Here is a 21,889-nt window from a genome sequence, read left to right as displayed (position 1 = left end):
GGAATTTTTTTTGTTTTTTCTTATGACAGGCACTTAAAATAGAAGACACAAGATTGCAGCATGGAGTGCCTCCCATTCAGGGTGTCAGCCAACCACCATGTTCTTTCTAGCCTACCGCTAGGATTTGTATTTCCCCCCTGCAACAGTCAGTCTGCACTCTATAGCTGCTGAGCATGCTCAGTCCTTGTCCTGATTTTTGAGTACCCCCCACCTTAGGGATTTCCTAATTTGCTTTTACTTCTACACAACTTGGTTTCCCCCCAAGCCTGTTGATGCTTCTCTCTGGAGTGTGTATGATCCTGTTTTTGCTATGTAAGGATATTCACTTTGAGAACTGGATTCATTCTGTGTTTCTTTGTGCGCACAGAGATATACGCATACATATATGTCTTAAAACAAAATGCTTCAGATTGTAGATTTTTAGCTGCTCCATTTGTAAGATATATCTAACTTAAAATACAGTATCTCTCTCTCTCTCTCTCTCTCTCTCTCTCTCTCTCTCTGTGTGTGTGTGTGTGTGTGAGAGAGAGAGAGAGAGAGAGAGAGAGAGAGTGTATCGAGCAAGTATGTGATGTACATGAACAATATTGGTTCTGTAGACGAAGTTTCATCCAGAAGGGGTACACTGGTAAAGGTGCCAAAGAAAATGGGGTGGGGAAGAAGAGTTCTGAATAGCAGAACCTTCCCATTTCTCCAGTGGTTGGGCAAACAAGGCTAAATAATGTTTCTAATCTGTACACTTCCTCTCAGAAAGGATGCGTCGTTTTCATAAAGTTCGACACCATGTACAATGTGCATTTACTCTTGGCAGCAAAGAAACCAGAAATAATTCTATTGTAAATCTGATATTTATCTGCATTTCCCACTAGTTCCTGAAAACAGCTGAATGCCTTTCCTATGGGCTTTGTGCTTAGCAACACTGGTCAGTGCAAATTAAGCACAGTTTCTCTTAATATTATGTGACTTGGCCCCCACTAACATGGTTCTTGCAGAAGAATGTCATGTAGTCTTCTAACTGTAAGCTAACATAGCTTACAGAAGCATTGTGTCCCTTGGTATTCCTGAAGTGTATGGGTCCTTTGCTCACATTTTTTGTTGTCTATTGTTACTAATACCTAAAAAGAAGTGGGGTTAAATACTTTAAAAAGGTAGTTTCAGTGCTATTTGAACAAAATTGTTTAGTTTGTCAGCAGCTGCACTTTGGAACTCCCTGCCTATTGAGATAAAGCAGGCACCTTCACCATAATCTTTGGCACCTGCTAATAGTATTCCTGTTTAGACAAGGCTACTAAAATGCTTAGAAAGTTGAGATAATTTTAATCTGTTTTATTACTTTAACTTTTGTAGGTTTTAATGTAGGGTTGTAATTTTTTTCTTGATTTTACAGTTTTGTTTTCTGTAAAGCGCTTTGAGATTTTTTACAATCATACGGTGTATAATTTTTTATGGAATGAATAAGTAAGTAAAATAAATAAATTGGTTCCTTTGGTGCAATGAATACAGTCATCCCATGCCATATATTGGTATGTGAAAGCTGTTACTCATTTTTTATGCTTCTAATCCTCCTGGATTTTTATGAATTTGGTAAAGTTCATATTACCCAATATAACAAGTTTCACGTAAAATGGGAATTTTATTTTTCTGCCATAGAAAAAGCATTATGGGGGGCCTGCTCCCTGGACAGGCTTTTTTGATGGGTAGATGCAGACTATGCAGGAAATGTTTTTTCTGCTATGAAATAAATTAAGTCGGGTCATAAATGTTCTGAAAGTTGCGCCAGATGTTCATTGGGAAAAGAGCAATATTATAGTTTAAGACCATATATTTGACATCCTCAGTGGATTGAATTTTTTTGGATTTAAAAAAATGCGCCTGTACCTATCTCAAGAACAATAATGATAGAATACAGTAATATTTTAATGCAGAAAAGTTTCCTTGTGGTAGTGCATATTTTCAGGGAAAGTAGTGATGACTGAAAAAAAATATGCAAAAGGAAAAATGAGTTATAAAATAGTTCTGGTTTGGCTTAAAAAGTGTATTTTTCCTGGCAGGGATTTTTTTTTTGCGTGTGTGTGTGTTATGCACATTTATATGAGTTATCAGTGGTTAATAACATCATACTGCTGCTTTGGTAAATATTCTAATGATACAGTTCAGTAGCTTTAAGAAGACTTGATTGAAAATTCAGAGAAATGCCATTTTTGCAGTAAGAATCCATTACTACTTTGCTGTTTGTTTTAACAGGCCATTTGTGTGTTCCCCAACTAAATGAAAATGAGTCCTTAGTCTCTAGCAAATTTAAAATCCTTACATTGATAGAGGGACAGTAGAATAAAAACACCTAAAAGGGTGTTTTATTATGTCTTATTCACATGATGTATGCATAGAACTTTCCAACTGAGTGATTTTCAAAACAAGTAATGCCCAGACCTTTTTCCTCCCAGAAGTTGGTGTTTACATGCATGCACTAATGTTCTGGAATTTGATCTTTAAGGTTTTTAAGAACTTAATTGAAATCTATACATGCACACTTGGGTATAAATATCAGTGGACTCAGTGAGGTTTACTGCCAAGTAAGTCTGCCATAAGATGTATTAGTTCAGTTAGAAAGTGGTGGTTCCTAACTAGTGCTGTCATTCTAAATTTGAATATAATGTAGGAGGGCCCATGCTCTCCTACTTGCCTTTATCTCTTTACTTGGAAAATATTGCCATCAGAGTAAACTAATAAAGACTAGTTGCTGGGGGATGATGAACAGTAGGAGATGGCTGTTACCTGCATGACCCTGGTAGTATGCTTTCTGGATGTATCTGACTAGGCAGTGTTAGAAGCAGGATGCTAAACTAGATTGATCTTTGTTCTCATCCAGCAAAGCTGCTCTTATATTATCAATCTTTTGCAGTTTATCTACATTGTTGTTGACTTCTGTTGCCCAGAATTGAACACAAATGAGATCTTCATCAGTGCTGAATAGAATGCTATGGTTATTCATTTGTATTTTAAAGACAGTATTGCTCTTAATGTGGTCTATAATGGCATTGCTATTTTGTTCCACTGCATCACATTGACTCATTCAGTTTATTCCCTATAAGCTGAAGTTTTTAGAAGTGCAGTTGTTCACCCAGTTAAATTTTTTCTCCCTCATCTCCCCTGCCCACAGTATTGTATGTATAGTTCTGTATAGTTCTTTGTTTTAAATATACAACTTTTTTTGTTTTTATCATATTTCTGTGCACCTTACTTTTCATAGATACATCTAACATTTTAGTGTTTGCAATCCCTTTATTTTGGATCCAACATGGTGTATGGTCATCTTCAGCTGTGTTGATTAAGAAATTGAAGAGAGAACTACCAGCACGGCTGGAAATCTCTTTACAATTTGATACTGATCTATTTTATTTCTTTGTGCAGTTTTTCAACAAATTATATCCCTCTTGCGATAGTTTGTTGTTTGTTTGCTACCCTCCCAAATAACTTTTCTGGTGTGGTTGTCATGAAGACGGAGATCAGAAGCCTCGGCATAGCTAAAATATATCAGTGGGTTATTCTGTACCTAATCCAGTCTGGATTCTTAAAAAAGCAACTTCATTTGGCTCAGTACAATTTATAACCATTGAATGCTAGCCACTCATATTCTTCTCTGTGCTTCAGTATGTGCTCCAATTTTAAAATGCAGAAGCCAGAATAAATTTTCTGCTTTCCTTTTAAAATAAAAAAGATGCACTTTACTTTTGCTCTGTAGCCTTTTGGGACCATGCCATTTTCCATGAGTTCACACACATAATTACTAGTGGTTCTGAGAGACCAGCGTAACTCCCATGGGATCCTTGAGTGAATGTCATCAGGACCTGCTGACTTGAATATGCTTACATTCTCCAATATTTCTTTGATTTCCTCTTTGGTTGTTTATATACCACTTGATGGTAAAAAAAACCCCCTCAAAGCAGGGTGAAAAAATAAAACAATAAAATTGAGAAAAATTCATAATCATACATAGAAAATTTAAATTACTAAAACAAATAAAAAATTACCTCAACTGTCTAAGTATCTCAGTAGGCTTGTCCAGACAAGAGTGTTTTTAGCAGATGACAAAAAGAGTATGGTGAAGAGTTATTTATTTATTTCATATATCTATCTATCTATCTATCTATCTATCATCTATACTGCTTGATTATTGAAAAAAACTTCAAAGCAGTTTACAAAAAAGATAAAACAATGACATTACTAAAAAATTATTACCATAATTTAAAACATACAAAAAGTTAAAAGCACAATAGAACAGACTAAAACAAATTAAAACTCATGATCTGTGACCTTTCCTCTCCCTTGGTGAAATGCCCTATGATTTATTATTTTTTATAAATAGCTTTCCTTACATAATTAAGTCACATTGCATTACATACCTTTTGCTTAATTCATATGACTTGGTACTTGGTTCTTTTGAACCATTCCTTGGTACTTGGTTCTTTTGAACCATTCCTTGGTACTTGGTTCTTTTGAATCATTCCTAGGCATTTGAGCAATGCTTTCTAGAAATTTGCTGATGCTAGATGAGTTCTTTAGTAATTTGCATTCTACTGGAGAAGAAACAATATGGGGGAAACTAGGCTTTTGATTTTATCAAACCATGAGATACTAAGGAGGCAGGTTTTTAAATTAATGGCTGTACAGAGATGGCTGGTCTCCTTCAACAAGATACCTTTGAGGGGGAAAAGCTGTTCCTTGGCCTGCTCCTAGATCAGCATTCTCAGAGGTTAAGTGCACACTGATAATAAATCCTTTGGTGTCTTTTTCTGAAGAATTCTAGGAAGAAAATATCATTGAATTCAATGGGAACTATTTTGAAATAGGTGTGGATAGGACACAAGTTTGTGTTTTCTGCAGGCCCTATGCTGTACTGTGTAGCTTCAACATAAGAGTATTGGTTTTGTATGTTTTACTTGGGACACCTCCAGCCAGAACGTAACTATATCTTGCTGTCAACTGCAGAGAGGTGGAGTAAGATCTCTCCTAAAATGCCAGGTATTTAAAAGTATGCAATGCTGAGGCCTTTTACAAATAGGTTTTTGCAGGGTTGATAAGTGCTGGAGAAAGAAATAGGGCATGTGACTAAGGGTGTGCACATATGATTTCTTCCTGGAGATTAATACTTGCATATTTAAGCTGGTCAGTCAGAACTTGTTGTTCCTGAAAGATGAGTTTATGTTTTCTGATGTCATGTTCCCCTCCTGCTCTGTTCATTGCTCTCCCATTCCATCACTTTGTACTAAAATGTTAGCAAAGAGGACATCAGGTAGAATAGCAAAACCAAATTCACTGCCAATAGCTAATAAGCCATAAGTCTTCAACTGTAGCTTGCTTCCATTTCTAAAACAAGCTTTTAACCTCTTTGCATTATAGCTGTACAGCATAAAAAAAAATGTTAAGACACACTGAGGTTATGCAGTGACAACTATTTTTTCTTACTCTTCCAGGAGTGCTGATAAATTAATTATTTATTACATTAAACCTCCTAAAATTGATAGTAGTTTATTTGTAAATTGGAGATCAGTCCACATCTATAGGCTATATAAATCAGTGCTTCTCAAGCTATCTGATGTGGTGGACCTGTAAACCCTCCCCATTCAAATAAGCCAGGGACCAGTCCCTGAAGTGTCCCACCCAAACTGGGCTGTGGTAGAGTCATCAGGGAACAGTAGCTGATGGCTTGCAAATCGACACCAGTCTGCAGTCCACCACATTGAGTAGGGCATGCATAAATGATATATAATATTTGGCAGTTGCTGATGTTTAGAGTCTAGGCTTGGGGTTTCCAAACTATGGACCACCAATGGTCTGTGATCTTCATTCAGGTGGTCTGGTATGTCCACCATTAAATATTCATACTGATCAGCTGTTTTCTAGTGTTCTTAGGGCGAGCGAGGGAGGTTGAGAACCACTGGTTTAGACTTCTTATTGCAAAGGTAAGTCTTTGGTAGAAAAGTACAATAGGTTGGAGTGATTCTTGGAAACCATCTACATTTTAGCTTCTCTTTTTTTTTGGTCCTTCCATTTTATACACAGCCCCACCTGGGGAAGAACAGCTGGGCAGCTCTTATGACTGAAAAAACTGAAAAAACCTCCTTCCTGCCCTTGTTGCATTTCTATTAACCCCCCCCCCCCCCCCCGGAAATCAGCAGTGACTAGATTTCTCGGACACTGGTTTGCTGCCATGATGTCTGGTTTGCTCCTTAGTCTATGTAAACATCTTAAGCAGCTTTGCAAATAATTACACAGGGAATGTTTGCCCGCCCTAACTAACCCTGTATACTTTGTGCTGCTGCTCCTTCACCCTTCCCCATCCTGCCTCTACTATTGTACCCCTACTATAAACATGCTATCTTCTTCTTGCCGAGACACTTCACAATGAGCTTAAAAGTCAGGTTAATTGATAACTGGACTTCAGTATCAAATCTACATGGTTAGGATATCTGGATTCGTAAGTCTTTAACACTTGTGGCTGAAAGAGATGGGGGATAGAATGTTGAGGTAGAACTGACAGGTAATAGAGCACTGTGCTGCAGTTTTTCCTAACTAGGTGAAACAGTATAGAACTGTGGTTGTTAGTATGTTTGCATGCCTATGTTCTCTATTGCAGGCTTTTATATTAGTTGGCCCTTAAATATGATAAAGGTAGAGAAGTGCAGCAATTAACTTTGACACCTGACTCCTAAAATAGCTTTTCAGGAATAGCAGCAATAGTGGTTGGGTAGGGTGAGTAAGTATGATGCAACCTAAGACTGGGGACAGTGACTCGTTATCCCTTGCAAGTTGCAGACTGGATGGCTAGTTAAAGTTTTTTTTTGACTGTAGCCTTTGCTTATCTGTGCTTCTTTGTTAATGCAATTTAGTAAAATTGTTTCACTGGTCTTTCTCCTCATACCCACAGGTATTAGCAGTTGTCTCTTGTGGTCATAACTGCACTTTAGGTGTACCTATAGATATAATACTTTTGAGTTCTAGTCTTCAGAAGTGTTTGTGCTGCTCTTTCATGCATATACTCATTGGAAGCTACAATGCTACTGTTAATCTTTTCCCCCACAATTTTTTGGAAAGCTTGATAAGTAGAAATTGGAATAATCTCTAGGAGTGTAATTTACGGTAATAGATTTCACTGCTGAATATCTCATTGTGCAGAGGTGGTGAACACAAGGCATAGTGGGTTATGCTGCCCTCTTGTGCTGAAAGTCAGGAAACACATACCTTTGTCCATTAATAGCTCCCTTCCTCCTCTTGACCAGTCTGTTTCCTGTCTTGAGCAGGAGCAGAGGTGTGTGTGTACTCCTCAGTTGCCTACTCCTCAGACTTGTGGTTAGTGTTTTAAATACATTTTGTCGGTTGTGTGTGTGTGTGTGTGTGTGTGTGTGTGTGGTTGGTCTTTGTCTGATCTGTGTTTTGTATTGCTTGCCAGAAGTCCCCCCTCCAGGTTTTACCTTACTGGTGTTTTCTGACAACATCATTTTTCTTCAGCTTTTATTATCTGACTTTCACCATCAGGTCCGAAGGGTGGGTTACAACCGTTTAAAATTCAACATTAAAACAGTTAAAACAAATGACACCTTCAGTAGTACTTAGTTCTTGGTAGAATTTGAGTGACTTGGCTGAGGGTTTACACAGGATGGTAGATGCAAGCTGAGATACTATGTATATATGGACAGTACAGTAATAAAGTAAGTATACTTTAAATGTAAGTTAAATTGGCTTTAATTGTTTCTTTGACAGATAGACTTCTGGATAGTTTTTGAAGATGTCAGTACTTTAGAATCAAAGACAAATAGATGAGTCTTTCTATATTGTATAATTAAACCAAAAATAAGGCTTCTGGGTCTTATACTGCTCCTTTGTGTCCATTTAAATAGCAGTTTAAGATTAAGATTACTAGCACTGTGCAAGTTCTTATTGCATGACAATATTCTGCCATTTCCTGGAGGTTTGAGAAGATACTACTTTCTTTCACTGACTTTAAAGTGGGGCTTTGTTACCTAAATTTTCTTTTGCCCATTAGTGGTTCTCTTCCTCCTCTGATTGCAGGATGCTGAGCAGATATATCTATTCCAGTATTCTGGTTGTAGTTCAGGTACTGAGCCAGAAATGTTTTGGAGTATTTATTCCATTTTCTTTGTTTAAGTATGTAAACACATGTGAAGCCTCAAGATAATAATAGAGGCTGTCAAGGAAGGGAACTCCTCACCGTTCGTGGATTCCATGAAGTGTGTTGTCTTTTCTGCCAATGCCAGAAGCTCCACAAGGAACTTTGATAGGCTTCTGAAGACAATTGCGCTAGAACATTACTTTCATTCAAGTGCTCAACTTTCAGAATTTCTTCCAGTGCTGATTGCTTATCTGACTCAAGACGTCATCTGTCCACTTTCACTTTTAGTTGCCTAACAGTGCAGGTGGCTTATACTTTCAGTAGAATTCTGAAGTTTTCAGGTGACCCTGCAGTGCAGTGCTTAATGGGTTCTTCAGCAAGTAGTCAAATATCTGTCAGGTTCCATGCCTCTTTATCAGGGAGAGCTTAGTGCTGATTGCAAAGGAGTGAATCCTGTACAGGTGACTCAACTTACACAGGGGTTACATTCCAGGGATAGTGCATAAAGCCAAAATCTCATATAGTCAAAACACATTTTGGGTTCAGTGGTGGGTGGGATTGCCAAAGTAATATTTTCCTGGACACCTGCCCTCTTTCTGCCTCCTTTTCAATTTTCTAAAAATAAAGAATTGCCTACTGTGTAAAGCTGAATGCATGCAAGTTAAATGCACGTAAGTTGTGGGTTACCTGTATAGTTAAGAAAACTTAACACTCTCTAGGCAGGCACCATTCTAGACCACTGCTCTGCACTCACCATAGCCATCAGGTCTCCTTTTCACTTTTCCACTAATGCCACTATTGAGAAGAACATGTCTCAAGGTATGCTTCTGCATTCCAGTCTGCCTTGGCTGAATGTCTCTGCCTGGAAGTTGAATAGAAGGCTCCTAAAGGCCATCCACCTAAAGTGGTAGGTACAGTTCTGTCATCCAGGTATCCTTCCATGCTCTGCATTTATCATTCTGCATGATCAATCTTCCTAGACAGTGTAAAGAGGGTCAACTGTGTTTAAAGAATGCTGGGATCACTGCAGCATCTTCATACTACCTTGTCAGCATTGCAGAAGCTGCCTTTTGAGTTGTTAAAATCTGTGTCTCTTGGTTGTTTCTCAGATTGGGTTTTTTTAACCCCTAGTTGTCATCACTTCAGTCTGTCATGGTGGTTGTTCTTTGCACAAATTTGTCATTCATCTCATAAACATGCTTCCATTTTCAGCAGCAGTAGGAGCTTGTCCTTACAACCTGTTGCTTTCCAGCCTTGGAAAGGGCATGGTATTGTCTGGATGTGTGAAGAGCTTTGAGGTTTGCTTTGGGAACCAAACAGTTTAGGCAGTCAGAGGCTTTCTTTAACTTTTTTTCAGCCAAAGTGGCAGGGGGAGTATCCACCAGAGCAAGGTGAATAAAAGGCTATATTTTCCTTGCTTTCATATTCTCTGACATAGCCTTTCCCAACATTGAGTCCCCCAGATGTTGTTGGACTATGACTCCCATCAGCTTCATCCAGCATGGCCCAGTGGTCAGGGATGATGGGAATTGTAGTCTCAACAACATATGGGGACATAGGGTTGGGAAAGGTTACTCTAAATTACCTGTTCCATCTAACATTATGACTTACTCTGCAGATTGGTGATTGGTGCTAGTATCTGCAGTTTTTGCAAATAATACCCTACACAAAGTTTGTTGAATCTCCACATGGTCGCATCCTAACCTTCTGAGAATGTTTGGCAGTCTCTTGATGTGTGCAAGACTTTTCAATATTAATTTATTGTTCCTAACCTTTCAGACAATCTGATTTCTTGTTTGTTTCGTTTCACTCAGCTTCTCTGAAGAGAAAGTTCTTTAGCTGTTCCCTGTCTCTCCTGCTTCTAGAGTTTAAAATGTATCAGCTCCCAGTAGCAAAACATTCAGGCAGGGTAGTTCTAAGGACATGCCTAAAATAAATTCAATTTTGCAGCAACAAGAAGAATTGACATTACCAAAGTTTTATCCCACTTCTCCGTGAGTAGGCTTGGCATTCTTTAGATGTGTGGAGAGCTATTAGAGCATACGTTAATAGAACAAACTACTGAGGCAAACAAACTCTTTCCACCCTAACACCTTAGGATAGAAAGTAAGAAGCTACACCTTAGTTAGGTGGATTAAAGCGTGCATCACATTAGCTTATGAATCACTGAAGTTATTTGTGCCAGAACATCTCAGCATATTCAACCATGACAACTTCAGCAGCTTTTTTCAGCAAATGCACCTTTTTGCAAGGTATGCAGAGTGGCTATGCAGGCTACACCAACAGCATTCATTAGGCATTACAGAATTGATAAATGTTCTTCAGCAAAGGCAGCTTTGGGGAGGAAGTCCTCCAGCAGGTTATTTAATAGGCAACTGTCGCATGGTTCCCACTGAGAGGTTTTTAGCTTTAGTGCATCTCACCATACCATATATTAGCACCTCTAGAGAAGGAACCTTTGCTCTCACTTGAAAGGGGTTTCTCAGAGGCATTGAACACATGGTAGGTCCTTGAATTTTGGGGATGACTGGCAGGCTGTATAAATGCTTAATTTTGTGAACTGCCCTGAGATCTTATAATGTAAGAGCTGTTCAACAGTGGAATTTGCTGCCAAGGAGTGTGGTGAAGTCTCCTTCTTTGGAGGTCTTTAAGCAGAGGCTTGACAACCATATGTCAGGAGTGCTCTGATGGTGTTTCCTGCTTGGCAGGGGGTTGGACTCGATGGCCCTTGTGGTCTATTCCAACTCTATGATTCTATGATAATGAAGCGTGTTATATAAATTGAATGAATGAATGAATGAATGTAGGGAGGATTGTTCTGCTTTCACAGTTGGAGGCAATATGCTTCTGAATACTAGTTGCTGGAAACTACAAAAGGGGAGAATACTCTTGAGTTCAGGTCCAGCACAGGTTCTGGTTTCCCCCAGGCAACTGATTGGCTACTGTAAGAACAGGATGCTGGATTAGATGGGCCATTGGCCTGATTCAGGAGACTCTTCTTATGTTCTTAGGTTTTCTCCTGTGCTGCATTGCTTTGGTGATTGTATATGAGTATATGAGTAATGAAAGAGACTGGTCAAGAGATGGAGGAGCAAGGAACAGAGAAAGGTCTGTGTTTTGTGTCTTTGGGCAAAAATGGGTAGCATAGCCCACCATGCCATCTGAGAAACGTATTTCAGGCAAGAAAAATGGTTCCTTTCCTTTTAGTAGGCTTAAGTGCTTATGCAAAGGTAATTTGATAGAGTACAGTATATCAGGCTAAATATATGATACTTTGCTTCTTTATTACAGTACTTACTGACAATCTAATGTTAACGTGAGGCTTTTATTTGTTTGCTGAATTTTATGCTATTTCAATTCCTGGATGAGATGGTTATAAAAAGATCCAGTTTGAGAACCTATAGAAAATTATCTGTAGTTTTACTTAAGAGGAATGTAGGCTGTGTATAGCCCGTGATGGTTGAAATTATGCAAATGCGCCTGACTGGACTCTTGGCCTCATGGGCTTTCTCCACCCTCGCTTTATTTTTTTTAATATATATGTATATACTATACTCCGTGTGCTGCGCTGGCTCGCCAGATGCAGCTTGTCACGCTGGCCACGTGACCCGGAAGTGTCTGCGGACAGTGCTGGCTCCCGGCCTATAGAGTGAGATGAGCGCACAACCCTAGAGTCTGGCAAGACTGGCCCGTATGGGCAGGGGTACCTTTACCTTTTACCTTTTATATACTATACTTAAATAAAATTCTCAATGTGTAAAAAAAAACCCCAACTTAAAAATTAGATTCTCTTTCCTAGTTAGTAGGGCAAGGGCAAACCATTGCTGGTTTGGATTAAATGGAACGTCATGGCTACCTTACATCAGGAGGGCAGAGAGGGATCTCCCCTGTCAGCAAGGCTAAGGCCCAGGCATGTTAATGTCAGAACGTAGCTTACCATTATTTTTGAACTATACCTGTACTTGGATCATGTAAATTGCTTCAGTGGAATTAAGATTTCACTTTCTTTTACGTAAGTTCCCAATGAAGTGCAGAAATCAGCGAAAGACTGATTTAAAATCATATGTATAATCTGGTGAAAAGTGTAGAATAGAAGAACTTACTCTCTTACTGGATGTCTTGCAAATTACTCCAACACAAAAGTTACTAGTATACAAGATAGTGTACAGGTTTTTTTTTTTTAAAGATAAAATCAGATAATTCTGCATTTACCTTGAAACGAATCTCATTTCTATCAAGCATACGATATGAATTTCTGTGTAGAAGATTTTTTTTTTAAAAAATTACTTCTGAGGACAAGGTGTTTGTGTATTTGTTTATTTACATAACACAGTTTGTGTGTCTATATGAATTATTGTTGCAAATTTTTAAAAAATTAGCATGATCAACCAAACAACATGGATGCTTACCACTTGGATAAGTGCTATTTTGGTTTGTAATTACCTGTTTTGTTTACTTGCAGGTGCAAGTGAAGGTTTTTGCAATTGTTTGGTTAGACTTGACTATGATTTTGGGAAACAAGCCAACTTCAAAATATGGTTCACAATCCTGGCTTTGTTTCCTACCATGTATAATAATCACAATTCTCTGATTGGGTGAAATGAGTTGCTGTCATCAGTTTAAATGAGTGGCATGCATGGAAAAGTTTGTTTTGTTTTGTTACATTTATATCCTGCCTTTACACCAACGAGCTCAAGGTGTCCTACACAGGTCTCTCCCTTTCCATTTTATCTTTGGAACAGCCCTATGCTGTGGGTTAGGCTGTGAGGTAGGTGAGACCATAACTGGCCCAAGGTAATCCAGTGAGCATCATGGCTCAATGGATATACTATACAGAAGGTTCTGGAGCTAACAGCTGGTATCTGTTGAGCAGGTGCATTTTGCTGCAGATGATGGAAAGGCAAGTGTCAGTCTAGTTTTGTAGTTATGAACAAATATTTATAACAATGAGAGTTTAACAAATTGTAAAACTTGGAGTACATAAAATAGCGTGAGCTGGATTTGAGTGCATTATTCTGGTGAGAGACAGGATGATGGCTTTTGGAGTAGAGACTAGATCTTAACAAATCAGAACATTTTCTTTTCCCTGTGTTTATATGCAGATTTATATGTACCTTCATGCATATAAAAGAGCTGAAGGACAGCTTTCAAGCCCCCAGGACTTGCATTCTGCTCCCCTGTGTTGTGTGTGAGAGGCTTGGAGCCATATGATGCTGTGGTACAGGAACAGGAGATGTTCTATATCTCTTGGCAGCATATGCAGCCACCCAGTCTCTGAATACTCAGAGCTTGCCAAAGTAGTCCAAATGGACAGACTGCTTCTGTTTGTACTCCACAGATGGTCTGACTGGAGCAAGCTTGCAACTTTGGAGGTTCTGGTGAAGGGAAGGAAGTGCCCTGGATGTGGAGATTCTGTACCTCTTCAGTAATCTGATCCTTGCAAGGCTGTGTCTTGGCAGCTAGGAAACACTAGAGAGCAACTAAGTCAAACTTAGTGGTCAGCTATGCATAAATCACTAGATCCATGGTGGCTGTTTTGATGATAGGGGCTGCACGGGTATGAAACAGTTTCTTGACCCTCAAGCTGAAGTGTAGACTGAATAAAATTGTGAGTTCTATGACATATAATACTGTTGTTACACTGCTTGATCTTTCAAAATGGTAAATATTAATTTCTCTCTATTGAAAACAAGAACATTCTGCTTCCAAGTAATTGTTAAGATTGCATGTGAGCAATCCAAGGCCCTCAAAGACCTTCCCTATGGGTTGGCAAACCACCGCCTGTGCCCCTCTGTACTCCCAGTCCTGTTCTTCTTAGCCTGCCAAACAGTTGTTTCCCTGATGGTGGAATACTAGAACTTTTTCTCTATAGAAAGTGTCTGAAATGGTTGCTTAAGTCCAGTCTCAATAGTTACTTACTTGAAATATTTAACACTTTATGTACTATTTCACAATGTTATTCTGTAAATATTTCTCTTAACTTGACTATTCAGATATTTATCCAAATATAATTGCAATGGGTTTTCCTGCAGAAAGACTTGAAGGAGTATACAGAAACAATATTGATGACGTTGTGAGGTAAGAATTTGTGTCTGTGCATCTTAATGTCATCTGGGAGTAAATGTATAAATATGAGATTTCTTGGGGACAAAATGTTACATCCCTGTCTGTATGTACCCTTCCACAGGGTTCCCCATTTCTGAGATGATCACATATTTTATTCAAATGAGAACTAAAATAATGTTTTGGTATCTTTTACAATGCAGTGTGTTTTTCTCTGCCAAATCTGAAACAAAAGCAAATATTAAGATTTGAAGTTTTAAGGTAATTAACTGAAGTATTACTTTTTTACATGACAATATATCAGCATTATGTTTAATCTAGCTAGTGCATTCATCGTTACTATTTTTATTTTTTGTATAATTCTGCAGTTTGGTGTCAGTTCAGCAAATCTAGTACCTCTGAATTCATCTATGCACTTAATAGCCATATTGTGTAAGGCAGAAATTAGTTGACAAGTTTGGCTGTTAATTCTCCAGCTCTTCAATGAACGTTTGCCTCGCTAATTTCTAGGGTGACTATAACAATTTATTTTAGCATTATAATCTAAAAGCTGCAGGAAGGCAGCTACACAATGTTCTGGTGATAGAGAAGTATCGTATTTTAGTGCTGAAAGGTGAAACTCATCTAAAACGAGGGTAAATAAGATCACTGATTTAATAAAAACATTATTTTAAAAGAAAACCCACTTTTCTGGGGGGGGGGGGAGAATCATATTACATGTTAGACTAATATTAAATATGGATATAAGCATGTAAGTCCTATTACTAATCTTTAAGCTAAGTAGATGCTTCTACGAGATCAATTGAGTTAAAGGAGAACTTGATGATTTCTGAAATATGAATGTCCATGCTCTATCTCCCAACATAGGCATTTCATTTTCACCTGTTAAAAATAGGGGGGGGGGGGTAGGAAAATGCAATGCACTGGCATATGTATAAGCACTTGGAGCTCTTTGGATGTTGCAGTTGCATCTGTATATAAAATTACAACCTTTCACGAAGTAGTTCAGGTGTTTCCACCTTCGTCCAATTTCTCATTACCTACCACAATCTCTAGCACATACCTCCTTCACATATCATATACACAAAATGTTCCTAGCCAATAAAGGTTAGGTGTTGATTGTGTGATAAAAATGTACGGAGCAGAGCATCACGATAGCTTACTGAGCTTGCATGTCCTCATATTGGTGGCTACTATGCAGTTCCCTAGATTTTTATTAGTTAGTTGTGGTTTGATATGCTGGTTATCTAATAGCTTTACAATGGAGCACTTCTGTATATTTAGAAAGGAATTACCACATTTGAGTTAATTCTATTTAAAAACCATTCTAAATTTTTTTTTTTTACACAAAAAGTAAAGGTAAGAAAATTGCAAATATTAGCACAAAACACAAAATATTAACACCTTTAGTAGATCAACCAAAAAACAGCTCATATTAAAATATTTTGCAGGCTTTCAAGTTCTCCAGAAGTCTTCATCAGACTACTTGGTGAACAATGCAGTTGAGCGGGGGAGGGAGAAAATTTGGCTGCTATTGAAACCATAGAGTGAGTTTCTTGACATATTTTAAACATGAAATGGTCAAGGAAATAGCAGATACTTAAGTGATATGCAGGTATCAGGGTTTTTTAAAAAAGAGTTTGAGAGGTATTGATTCATAAAGGTAGGTGGTGTTTTTTCAAGATATACTTGTATCTATCTAAATAAGTTGGTGAATTCTATCAGGGATGTTGGTTTCAGTGGCCTTTATTACCCTGTAAGTGAAAGAGCCATATCAAAAGTGGCATAGTGCCAATAACTGTAATGCTTTCTGCTTAAGGTTTGGACCAGGGGTAAGGAAACTTTTTCAGCAGGGGGCCGGTCCACTGTCTCTCAGACCTTGTGGGGACCGAACTATATTTTTTGGGGGGGAAATGAACGAATTCCTATGCCCCACAAATAACCCAGAGATGCATTTTAAATAAAAGCACACATTCTACTTATGTAGAAACACTAGGCAGGCCCTACAAATAACCCAGAGATGCATTTTAAATAAAAGGGCACATTCTTCTCATGTAGAAACATGCTGATTCCCGGGCCATCTGCAGGCTGGATTTAGAAGGCGATTGGGCTGGATCTGGCCCCTGGGCCTTAGTTTGCCTACCCATGGTTTGGACCCTTGCTAAATTCTTGTTTGCTTCCTCACTGTGACCTTGCTTTGATCCCTGTTTTGTGAGAGCAGAGTACTGGGGAATTGTGCAAAAGTGAAAGTGTGCATAGAACAATAGGCAGTGTTTTTCATTGGTTATGCAATGAGCAGGGATTGATTATATGAGATTAAGGCTTGCACTTTCTCAGTTGCATTTATTTTGCAAGTTATTTGGAATTGGGCAATTAATGTAGTCTGTGATTAACTTTCATTTAGCTGCTTTAGTTTTCCTCATCTAAATCAAGGTTGAATCCCTTATTCTGAGGCAGATTCTATGAAATCTAAAATTAAATGCCAATATTAAAGAGTGCTAATTCTTACCCTTGCATAGAACAATAAGGCCATCTTTAGAACAACATCTGCTTCAGTTTCTCAATAAAAATGCTTTGTGGAGTAAACTGCAATTTTAATTTCACACACTTTCCCACATTAGTAATTGTGAGGAAACATTTGTGCAAATTAAGGGCAGCAGCAATAGTAGGTACTACATACACATCAAAATTGATATCAACATTTAGGTGGAGATGGATACGTTTTATCGAGCAACTATGTAAAATAATGATGTCAAATATATGTTTGCGTGACTTGTGTGTGTTTTTCTTTAAGGTTTTTGGATTCAAAACATAAAAACCATTACAAGATATACAATCTGTAAGTATACTTCTTACATATACTGACCCAAATATTTCTAACAGGGGAAGTTAAGTTCCTTTTTATTTGAGAGGTAGATCTCAAAGATATTCATCAGACTTAAACATGAAAAAATGTTGAATGTAAGCATTGTGAACTTATTTTGTAAGGGTGGTGGTATGGTGCAGTTTAATGTTACTTGGGCTGCTTTAAATAACACGGTGGAATGCCTACATTGCAGCTTGTAACCTTATGATAAAGTGAAATTATTCAGGCAGCTTTTGTTGATTTGATGACATCGTCACATTGAAGCAAAATTGTTATGTGTTTCATTAAACTTTTTGTGGAAAGCCTTAGTTTGCTATACTCAGGCTACATTTTATATATTAAATTCTTTCAGATTTTGCTATATAGTTAAATTTCATGTCAAGGATCCTAGGGCTTATAGTAAACTAGAAAGAAACAGATGTATGAGTAACATTTTTATCAATCGAAAAATATATATAAAGAAAAACATTATATAAGAATGACTATATCCACACATGATACTTATGTTCCAAATTTGATTTTTAATCAACTGAACAGTTGATTTTTTGAAATCCAGAACAGTTTACCATTTTTTAAAAGTTATAATGTTTTTCAAGCTGTTAAATGTTTAGGATTTTTAATAAAAGAAATGATGTAACATTTCTTGATGTAACAGCTAGAGCAAAGAAAACCGATAAAAAGAGCAGCAGCCATCAGTTGCCCATTAAAAACAACAACATAAATTTACATTCATATGGGAGAAAGTGATCCCTGAAGTACCTAAGGTCAAAATCATTTGAATTGTGCCTGGGAACTCAGTAGGACCCAATAAAACTTTTTCAACCCAGATGTAATATGATCAGACCAACATGTCTCAGTCTTGTTCTAATAGTTTCAAGTGGTTTCCATTTAAACAGCTGGTAAAATAGAGGGGGAAAGCTCAGTTTTAGCAGCAGTTTCAATGCAAACCACTCGGTGCTATAGGAGCAGCAGAGCTGCTTATGCTGCAGTTCTTAGGTGCCTGACAAACAGCTGGTTGTTGGGCACTTGAGAAGTACTATCCAGCTACATTATGTGGGCATGACAACCTACCTGTCACCCATCTTTTGTCATAATGAGATCAGATTGACAGGTTGATTGTCATGCCCCTCGGTCAAAGTTAGCTGGCAGTTTGGGATCAGCTAAAGAGCTGGCCCATTGGGCCAAAAAGGTTTTCCACCCTATGTTACAGGAAGAAGCCTACACAAGCCTCAGACTTGTGCTGTTTCTGTCTGTCTTCCTAGTTTGTGCATGCACAGAGAAAATTGAAAGCTTTCCCTCTAGAACTAATCACAGTGACATCCAAATTCTGCAAAATGATTGGTTTTAACTAAGAATATCAGTGGCAAAGCTTTCTTCCTTTTTTGTGTTACAGGTTCATGTTATTGTTCAAGTCTGTAATATCTGTTACTTCTCCAGAATGTTACTCATTAATAGTAATTCAATTTGGTGGAATAATCTGCTTGGTATTTTGATTTGCTGAGCTTCTTTTTGTTTTAACTTCACCTATTTCTACTGGCTTTAAATGTTTTACCTATGTGGTACTTAGGATTGTCACTTGGATACTGTACATGGTGAACTTTTAAATACCTTTTTAAAAACTCCATGGTAGATTCAAAATGTTGCATTTCATAGGCTTCCTTAAATGTAATTTTGTAAATTGGATAATATATACAACTTGCAATGGAAGCATTTTTTACAACTCCAACCATATTAGCTTTAGAAGAAATTGCACACTTTTCAGTAACTGGCTTCATGACAGCTGTGGTATTGATCTAGCACAGGGATCAGCAACCCAGTAGGTGTCCCAGACTCTGAGCTTTCATTTTTTTTAAAAAAAAAAAGTCTAGCCCTCCTAGAGGAAAAATTATGGAGCAAAATGTGCAGGTATCTTTAAAGTGATTAGTGTGGCTACCTCATCCCCCCCCCCCCCCCCCGGTAGTGAGAAATGCTCCCTGTTACTAAACAGCAACAGCATCTCTCTCTTTCTCTGTGTATGTGGTCTCCAGAATCAGGAATCAGGACCAGTAGCATATAGCTAACTTCCCGTGATGAGCATGTCAGGGGTGGTGTTGTCTCTCTATTGTGTTATGCGATGCTCCTTCCATGACTGCCATAATTGGTGCTCCCAGCACTCTCAAAAATGTGCCTTTCACCAGGGCAGATTTCAATCTAAAATTCAGAAATAGCTTGCTGGCCAGTTGAGAATGTTACCATTATAAAGCAGTTTACCAACAGCCTGTTGATTGCGGTTGGAGGACGGAATACAGCATTTAGTTTTTGGGGACCAAATATATACATTGGGTTTTGTAAACCTATGGGGCACTATTAAATTCACAGTACCATTTGTAGTGATCTTAAGGAAATTGAAAAAGTTGTCTATCTTGAAAGTATTGTTTTTACCCTCTATGCTCCTCTTTTACAAGAAATTTAAAGAACTAGTTTTGTGCTAAGTATCTGTAGACATAATGAGTACCTAATACATAGCAGTCTGCAGGGTCACATAGACCCACAGGAACATCTGTGTATGGTTTTCAGTTTTCTCAGTCATTCCAGTAGGGATAGAATTGATCCCCAAAACTGTAGGAAAGAAAAAAAAGGAACATTTCACTAAATAAAGGAATCTTCTAAAATGTCATATGGCAATATAATAGAAAGGGAACCTCCATCTAAATCTGTCTTCATAACAACTTTTTGAAGTGGGCTTATTAGGCCAGGAGTTGGTGGTCTGACAGAGCATGAAGGTCACCCATTGAGCTTCATGAGAGCATGGAAATGTGGATTTGGTTCTCTCTGATCCAGGTCTGATGCCTCACTGTTACAGACTCACCCTCCCCTCCATATCTGTGGACTTACATGCACCACATATTTATTTATATGGCTTGAAGAACACCTGAAACTTCTGGCTAAACATATATATTAAGCTTAATGGAAGTGTTGTTTCTAATATGGATATAGTATTCGTTAAAAATGTATTTGAAAATGATAAATTTTCTCCCTGGTGAGTAGTTTTGTTGAACTTGTAGTTAATGTATTGCAACTTTTATTTCAGATGTGCTGAAAGACATTATGACACCGCCAAATTTAACTGCAGAGGTATGCCTGTTCTTTCATATTATTTCTCCTAAACTAAGAAGCAAAATGGATTGCAAGTGATTAGAGAGGGATGTTGCTAATGTAGCAAGCCACAGATTTCCTGTTAATTTGATATCCAGTAATTTCTGTGTTGGCCCCAGACAGTAAATAATGATTAGGAAAGGAATTTATCTTTTCAATGAATCAATTTTTCCTGTTCTATATCATTCAAAATTTATTCGGAAGAGACTTGTACTTGGCAAGGACTGACATTCCCATGTATGGATACTAAGTACAATGTCTGGTATGGATACTTAGTACAATGTCTGTCATTTGCATAAAGCACTGTGTTTTCTCAGGTGTCAGTCACCTGATGTCATTATGACATCAAACGATTACTTGTGGGTCCTGCCCACCTGTCAGGTTGACCCGCAGAATGGAGGAAGATAAAAATCTGGCATACCCAGCCAAAAAGGAGCCCCACCCCACCCTGTGTTAAACGGTAGTGAAGACTTTTTGGATATAACAGTATGGCTATAACAGGCTGCTCTACATACTGCAGTCTCTTTATAAATTTTTGATAATATAAATTACTGATTTTTGGTTGGCTCTGTTTCATTCCACAACCAAATTATGACATACCAAACTCTGTGTAGGCCATGAACAGCATATAGTAGCCCACGTGTGACTTAATTTTTTGCTGCCTTACTGGGATTCCCAAACACTTGGCAGGTAAATGCCTGCTGGACTGCATTTGCCATGGTATGTGACAAATTGCACAAGCCTGTTATAGATGATTGCTTATGTAATTTGTATACTGTAAATCCTATAATGATTAAAACATCTAATATTGATATGTTAGATTTAACAGTAATCTGACTCTTGACTAATCAGTACACTCTGTTTTATAGTTGCACAGTATCCTTTTGAAGACCATAATCCACCGCAGCTGGAGCTTATCAAACCTTTTTGTGAAGATCTTGACCAATGGCTTAGTGAAGATGGCAGTCATGTTGCAGCAATCCACTGTAAAGCTGGAAAGGGACGAACTGGTGTAATGATTTGTGCATATTTGTTACATCGAGGAAGATTTCAGAAGGCACAAGAAGCCCTAGATTTCTATGGGGAAGTAAGGACCAGAGATAAAAAGGTAAGAAGCTTGATTTTACTACATATGCATTATGCCTTTATTTGTAAATCAGTTGTGTAGGATATCTTGAAACTGGTGGGTGGTGTGTTTTTTGTTGTTTTTTTGTTTGCTTTTTTGACATGCTTATGTTTGTGCCATGAATGTACAGTAATTCTAAAAATGGTACCATTTTAAAGATTTTTTTTCTTCCACAAATGTAGTCAGCAACCTTTGCCAATAAAAAAATAAATATTTTAGCTTCTACCTCCACCACAATAGTGCATAGTATGAAGAATGCAAAAAACTAACTGACTTAGACTTGTATCCTGCTGTGTCCTAGGCACTTAGTGATTTACCCAAAAGCACAGATACTTATTCCTTAAGACCCACAACATAGGCACCTGTGTAATTAGAAGAATAATTGGGAAGTAAAAAGTCCTCCAACTCTGCTTTAGCTTGTTTGTATTCTAGGTCTCCAAAGCTTAGAAGTTCCCATTTTCTAAACTAGAGATGGAGTATTTGTTGGTCTCCTGATGTTGTTTGACTCCCAACTCTCATTGGCCTTAGCTGGTGGTGAAGGATGATGGGAGTTGTAGTCAGACAACAT

The 21,889-nt window shown here is 37.9% G+C and overlaps 1 protein-coding gene across 1 annotated transcript in view; it reads left to right on the top strand.

Annotated features, from left to right (window-relative positions):
• Positions 1-21,889, top strand: part of PTEN (phosphatase and tensin homolog) — a 52,910-nt gene that overhangs the window by 7,188 nt on the left and 23,833 nt on the right. Inside the window, exons 2-5 of the mRNA XM_028729680.2 lie at positions 14,125-14,209; positions 16,989-17,033; positions 20,131-20,174; positions 21,065-21,303. Coding sequence (XP_028585513.1) covers positions 14,125-14,209; positions 16,989-17,033; positions 20,131-20,174; positions 21,065-21,303 — 413 coding nt within the window. The remainder of the gene's footprint in view (positions 1-14,124; positions 14,210-16,988; positions 17,034-20,130; positions 20,175-21,064; positions 21,304-21,889) is intronic.

Source organism: Podarcis muralis, chromosome 6, assembly GCF_964188315.1.
Source record: "Podarcis muralis chromosome 6, rPodMur119.hap1.1, whole genome shotgun sequence".
NCBI lineage: Eukaryota > Metazoa > Chordata > Lepidosauria > Squamata > Lacertidae > Podarcis > Podarcis muralis.
Note: the sequence above shows the minus strand (reverse complement) of the source record. Positions and strands in the feature narration are given on the sequence as shown.